The 7,391-nt window shown below is 46.9% G+C and overlaps 1 protein-coding gene across 1 annotated transcript in view; it reads right to left on the reverse strand.

The window, feature by feature from the left end:
• The window catches only part of LHCGR (luteinizing hormone/choriogonadotropin receptor), a gene marked incomplete at both ends in the record, with an annotated part of 63,065 nt that extends 56,175 nt beyond the window's left edge, over positions 1-6,890 (reverse strand). The window contains one exon of the mRNA XM_082672448.1: positions 6,724-6,890. Within this exon, the coding sequence (XP_082528574.1) occupies positions 6,724-6,890 (167 nt within the window). The remainder of the gene's footprint in view (positions 1-6,723) is intronic.
• Positions 6,891-7,391: the final 501 nt, after the last annotated feature.

A 7,391-nucleotide genomic window follows, 5' to 3' on the forward strand; every position in this document is an offset into this window, starting at 1 on the left:
CTTCTTAAAAAAAAGAGCTGGTGCAAAATTTGCTCAAATCTGCATTAAATGTGATTTTTCACACACCAAGGGGAGCTGCCAGCACAGAACACATATGCTCCCGTGGAGCCAGCCCTCTTGGGTCTGGAAGTGAGCAGCAGGGCCTCTCTCCACCACCATGACTCAACTGGCTTTAAAATCCCATGTGTAACATCAAAATTACACAAGGCCAAGACACCGTCTGGTGCAGCCAACCTGGGAGATTGTATTTTGGAAAGAAAGCTTTTGTGCCTCATTTCAAGACATGAAAAGAAGCCAAATTGAGGAGCTTGGGAAGAAGATAGAGGTGGGTAAAGGCACAGAACCGGAGCCCTGAATTAATCTGACATACTGCCTTTGTTTTTTGCTGTATTGGGTCTTCATTGCTGTGCGTGGACTTTCTCTAGTTGCGGCGAGCAGGGGCTACTCATCATTGCGGTGCACGTGCTTCTCATTGTGGTGGCCTCTCATTGCGGAGCACAGGCTGTAGACGTGTGGGCTTCAGCAGTTGTGGCGCATGGGCCCAGAAGTTGTGGCTCATGGCCTGTAGAGCACAGGCTCAGTAGTTGTGGTGCATGGGCTTAGCTGCTCCGCAGCATGTGGGATCTTCGCGGACCAGGGCTCGAACCCGTGTCCCCTGCACTGGCAGGTGGACTCTTAACCACTGCACCACCACGGAAGTCCCTGACATACTGCTTTTGAAATTAAAAAAAAAAGAATAATGTAGAAAAAAATCCAAGGAATTATTGCTCTCCAGAGGGGAGCTGGGTCCAACGACAAAGGGATCCGTGTGTGAAGATTTTTGGCTCTACACTTCCATTGAGATTTTGGGAACTCTGTTGCTTGCTTTTTAGTGTCCTGCTAGGGGTCACCATTCACTTTCCCCAAAAGGATGATTTTTAAACTAATAAAATCTGGCCCTTGCAAAGCTTCCCCCAGGGAGTCTGTTTATAGGCACAGCCAGGTTGAAGAATTGTCTTGAAGGTAATAGCTGGGAGAGCTGAGTCAGAACTGAGGTTCAAGATCAACCTCTACCTTGGGTCTTTGTTTTTTTTTGCTGTTGTTGGTTATTTTTGGTTTGTTTTTGTGGGAGTAGGGTAGGAAGGTGGGACATGAGCTTTCAGAATTCCAAGGTTTTGTTTTTGTTTTTGTTTTGTCTGGTTCAGCTTCAGGGAAGCTGTAGGTAGGGCCAAGCTGTCCTACTTGTAAGAGTTTGGTAGGCTTCCCTCTATCCTGTGGACTCTTACCTGGTGTCCTGGACGGGAACCAATAGATCTCAATTCAGGCTGCTTTGGTGGTTGTTTTGTTTTGTTTTAATGGACCCTGGGCTGAGCATTGATTTTTCTCTAATAAGTAAGTTAAAACAAATTAACAACAAACAGTAGAACAATCTATGGAATTGTTGGGCTGTACTAATGTAGGTAAGCTTCTAGTCTTGCTTCTCTGGATGGCCCTTTCAAAGGAGAGACTGGGAGGTCTGCAAATCTGGGACCTGGATGTTGACTCCCTCTGCTACTCATAGCACCTCATCACCTCCCCATTTTCTAGGATGGAGATTTTTAAGTGACATTTAGGTGTGGTACATGCTAACTAACATACATACTTCCTTTTTGCATTGGTTAATTGTTCCTATTCAGCTCTCCACTCAGTTTGATCATCATGTAGTTCGATAGACACTTTAATCATACTACCTGTGAAATTTTGGGAATCCTGAGTTGACTAAGACCTCTTCAGGTGCTTCTCACTTTGGCACAATGATTCAAAACCATGGTGGGGTGAGGTGGGGACTCCCCCACCCCTTGCCCCAACACACACACATGCCAGGGGCGTTTGGCAAATGTCTAAAGACATTTTCGGTTGGCATCATTTGGGAGGGCAGTGCTACTGGCATATAGTGGGTGGAGGCCAGGGATGCTGCTAAACACCGTCCAGTATATGGAACAGCCCCCAACAGCAAATGATTATCTGGCCCCAAATGACAATTGTGTTGAGGCTGAGAAACCCTGCTGTTGCAGAGGAGGTACACACGGAATAAATAGTTACGTTATGTGGGGTGTATGCAAAAGTAGATGTAAGTACAAGGTATCAAAGCAAGTATGTGTGTGTGGGAGAGAGGGGACATTGGGGAAAGCTTGTTGGAAGTGACTCCAAATCATGATTTTTACTTAATGCCTTTGTAATCAACTGTCCAAGAATGACTTTGAAAGTTTATTAGTTGAGATTAGTTTATTAGTTAAGATTAGTTTATTAGTTCCTACATATTAGGAATTTTTTTTTCTTTTTGAACAACTCTCTGGGTAATTTAATCAAATATTTCTGATGACTTTATATCTTCCCTTACCAAAAAATTTCTCCAAAGAACGAGGGAGAGGTATAAAAAGGGAAGGATCCATTCAACCGTATTCTTTGCTTCTCAGTAGGGAAATGTCTAGCCTACTCTCACCTGTGTTTTTCTTCCACCTGGACTCTCCTTCCCTTCTCTCCTTCAAGGTTTAGCCTCATAACCCTGGTCCATGACACCTTCGCTTGGAGATTTCAGTCCACAGTGACCGATCTATTTCCTGAATTCCTTACAGCCTCGTTGCCTCTCTCTTCCTACCTACACGTCTCTTGGGTGTGGGTGTGTTTCCACCTAGACTGTGGGCTTCTCAAGGGCAGGGACCATGCCCTCCATTGGTACATCCTTCTACAGCATAGAACACCATTCTGGATCCTGATTTATTCTCAAGGTAGGAGAAGGAGAAAGACATTCAGGAAAGATGTCAGAAAATTAACATCTTCCTGTGACACTGGACTGACGGATACAGCACATTTTATCCTTCCAAAGTCTCTGGATTGTGTCTTATAATAAAGTCTAAAAGTTTAATCTCTGTTTAGTAGGCACAGCATGCAAAAAATAAATTGCTATTATTATTATTAGCATTTTCTTACTAACAGATTTTTCAGAAGCTGTTTCCATACCAAGCAGATCAACCTTTCTGTTGTCATAGAGACAAAGATCTTTATATAACCATGGGCAAGGTGAGATTTTTTTTTCCCTCTCCCTCCTTCGACTTGTCTGGAACTAATAACAAAAGGAAAAGGACATTTTTTAAATTAATTATTTTCTTTTACTTTTTTTTTCTCCAATTAAAATGAGTGAATACATGGGAGGCTTTTTTTTTCTTTTTTGTATCATATTTTAGATTTTAAATACCTAAGGTTTTAATAAAATATTATTGGGCTGGAAAGATCTGAACAATTGAACAATGCCATTTTCAAAATTTGCAAGCAGTGGGCTTATCAATCATAAGCAATTATTATCCATTTTCCTTTTTTTTTTTTAACCAAATAGTGGACTTTAGATGGAAATCTTATAAGGCAGGACTACCAAGGCCTGAAATGATTAAAACATGAACCAACATCTACTGAGGGGCCAGTGATGAATTTTAAGGTGCTCTGTGGTACTCACCTCCTCTGAGCCCCAGAATTGAGAAATCTACCCTTCTCTCTGCAGCATCAGACCCTGTGGATAACAGTGCAAGACCACATCCCTCTTATCCCTTATCTCATAATTTCAGCTCTCTTCTTTTTATGAACTCCTAATAACTTGTTATTCATGGCATTTTCTATCTTGTAATTACTGTTTACCACTTCATTCATTCATCGTCAAGAAAAGAGGATTTAAACAGAACCCATTCACTTTTTCTTTCCTTTGCCTCAATGTTAAGTTATACCTTCATCCATCTGTCTTCTTCTGCCAGAGCTCAGAAGTATCCCTCTCTTTTAAGATGAACCCTTCCCCTCTGATCTGACACTGATGTCTTCCTCCCACTCCCATGGGCATCTTATACCATCATCCCTTGTGTCTTCAATCTGTCCTTCTCCATGGATTCCTTCCTCTACTCCTTTTTTTGAAGACAAAACAAAACAAACAAAACAAAAAATTCTTTCTTAATCTTGTTTATTTTTCCATATCTCAGACTTTGAAGTTTTAATCTGATCACAGCTGCCTTTTGCAATAAATAGGTACTGGGTGTGTGTGTGTGTCAGGGGTGTTGGAGGGGATGGAGAAGAGAAGTGTCTGGCACAAAGAAGTTTAAAACATGCTCCCTGCTTTCCAGAAGATTATATCCTCCATGGAGGAATACCTTGATTCTCAAACTTTAACATGCATCAGAATCACCTGGGGAGCTTGTTAAACTACAGATTGCTGGACTACACCTTCAGAGTTTCTGATGCAGAAACTGGGGCCTGAGAGTATGCATTTCTAACATTTTCCAGGTGGTACTTATGCTGCTGGTAAGAAGAACATGGCCTTAAAGAAACTACCCTCCTATTCATTCTATGCATCCTCTTGTCATACGGACGTTGAAGTCACCTTATCGTGCTGAAAAACTTATCCCCTTTTGGCTTTTATAGGCTCCACCTCCATAGGCTTCTCCCTTGAAGGATGAGGTCATCTCTCAATTATCTGCTCCTTGGGAAGCCTGACTTTGTGCGGGCCAGAGCGCGTGCTGACCTAAGGGGTTTAAATGTCTAGGAGGAGATGCTGCTGGTGTGCATGCCAAGATAATGCATGTGAAGGGAGGGAGTCAGGGATTCTCTAGAATCCCACAGGAATGTTCAGAGCCTGGACAGCTGGCTTCTTTTGGGGAGTGGGACTAACCAGCCTCAGCATGCCAGCAGTACTTATTTTGTACCTGTTTCCCACTTCCATCCCCAAACCTAGTTAACCCTGTAAAATCTTTCTGAGGTGTTCGAGGCTTCTTTAAACTGTGCCGTGGGGCAGTGAGAGAATTTGTTTCTGTTTTAGTCTTTTCACTTCAGCCTACTCCAGGGAAGAGGTACTACTCTCCTGAGGCCAGTGTGGGTGTGGCAGCAGGAATTGTTGAGAGACCTCAGTGAAAAGCTGAATCTGAAAGGGGCTGGGACTTGCCTCACCCATGCCTGCCTCACCCATGCCTGTCTCCTGGTAGAAACCAGGAGGTTTTCTAACTCAGTGCCAATTTGGAGAAGCTGAGAATTTTTTTTTTCTTTTTTTTAAGGAAGGGGTAATTTTCTTACAAAAACTAGCAAATATAAAAAGATAGCAGGTGAAGTCCTGTCTTTGCGACTCAATAGCTGTGGGACCTTGGGTTGATTTTTCCAACTCTTTGGATCTCAGGTTCTTATAACCTGTATGATAAGTACCAGGTGAGTGAGAAAGGCCCAGTGTTAGTGGCACAATCATCCTTAAGAGCAAGATGGGAGGCTTGTCAGGGAAGGACAAGGGCTGGGACTCGGAAGGCAGCTTCTATGGGTTTATTGATTGATTGAAACAAATTCTATTAGCGTGGTCCTCACCCTCAGGGAATTGAGCTGACAAGATAATTAACGCAAACCAATTAATATAAGCCCCTCAACCTTTAAACTGTATCTCTCAACCACAAATATTCCCCAAAGGCCACTAACTGTCCCAGAGGAGAATCTCAGCCCTTCAGGAGGGTGGAGGAATTCCCTCCATCAAGCAAGCTCCTGACAGACTGCTGGGAGCCCAAGGACATGGGGCGGGGGGATCTCTTTCCTCCCCCAGCATGGAATTCCATCACGTCTAACGGTTAGAACATAACCAACACCTCTACCAGCCTGGTGCCTTTTGGACACTTTTATAGTCGTCTTCTTTTTTTTTTCTTTCCTTTTCTCTTTTAACAACGTTATCAAGATGTAATTTATATACTCTAAAATTCACCCATTTTAATTGTACATTGCGATGGTTTTTAGTATGTTCATGGAGTTGTGCAACCATAACCACCATCTAATTTTAGATAATTTTCATCACCAGAAAAAGCAACAGGCATTAGCAGTCACTGGGCCTTCACTCCAACCTGATGGCTACTCATCTCCTTTCTGTCTATCTGGACATTTCATAGAAATAGAACCATATGATATGTGGTACCTTTTCCCGAAAAAGTGTCTGGTGACACTCAGATACGCTAGTATCGAAGACCGCCCTCTCCTCTATACCCCATCACTACAGCAGCCAGCTTCCTCCACCTGCCTGCCAGTGTATACAGCTCCCTAAGGGGTGGTGGTGTGCCAGAGCTGGAACTCAAGGCCTCACATCGAGTCGGCAACCAGATTGAAATGCAAGTACATCTGATCAGACAACCAGGCTGAAATGCAAGTACATCTGGGGCTGGGGTGGAGCGATGACTTGTATGCTCACTAAAGTGTAGGGGAGCACTGGTTGGGGGATGCGCCAGCCAGCAGTCCCCATTGAGTGACCAGGTCACGCCTGGACACTGGGCCCCAGCGCCCCATTCCTAGAGGAACATAGAGTAAACAGAGCGCACAGTAACCTTCGCCATCCTGGCTGGCCCAAGGCTCAAAGAACACGCAAGACTTCTCCGGGCAGAGATAGCTGCTGACTGAGGGGCATGACACCCCGTCCGCTTCCAGCAGCTGCAGGGAGCGAAGCCATCCCGTGTGGCCTCTGGGCAGTTCCACGCCCCTGGCCGTGGCCCCAACCAGGGTGAAAGAGAGGGCCTGGGGCCATCTGGGGCTGGAGGGTGCTCGGGACCCCAACCCCAGGTGTGGCGGGGCGTGGCAAAGACGCCAAACTTGGGCTAATCACCCTGAGAGGTGGTGCAGCGTCTTTCTCCTAGCATCCAGGGGACCAAAGAGCAGGGAGGCAAGGCGGCCGGAGCGAGCGAGGGTGCCGGGGCGGGGGCGCCGCGTACTCACAGTCGGCTGAGGCCGGCCCGCGGGCCGGGGCAGCGCAGGGCGCCGTCGGGCGGGCAGCTGCAAGGCTCGGGGCAGGGCTCCCCGCGCAGCGCCCGGGGCAGCGGCGGCGGCGGCGGCAGCAGCAGGAGCAGCAGCAGCGGCCGCAGCGCGGGGGACCACCGCCCCATGGCCGGGAGCCTGAGCGCGGGCTCCTGCGGCTGGGCCAGTGCCCGGGACAGCCCGGGAGCGCGGCCCGCGCCCCTCTCCCCGCCCACTGGCCTGCCCTCCGGCTCCTCCCGCGCCGGCCCGCCCCTGCTCCCCCCATCCCCGACGGCGCCCCCGCTGCTGAGTCTCCTCTCTGCCTCGACCCAGGACAGTGGCCTGAGGGACCCCATCACCTCCTCTCTGCTGCGTTCCCCAGCCTGGCCTCTGCATCTCCAAATAGTCCTAGTTACAGGAGGTAGCGTGTGGAAGTGGTGAATGCTTTGGATACGGGAAGAGGTGGGGAGTTCTGAATTCTCGTCCTGGCTCTGCTGTAACTATGAGTGTGAAGTTGAGCGAGTTGTGTTCCTTTCCCGAATCTCTCTTATTACATATGTGAGAGGGACGGACTGATGATACTCGATACCAACCCTGGCTGCTTCAGAAGGGGTGAAAGACGCTCCTCCTCCACTCTTTCATTCTCAGCC

This window comes from Grampus griseus (genome assembly GCF_964374135.1).
Source record: "Grampus griseus genome assembly, chromosome: 15".
Taxonomy (NCBI): Eukaryota; Metazoa; Chordata; class Mammalia; order Artiodactyla; family Delphinidae; genus Grampus; species Grampus griseus.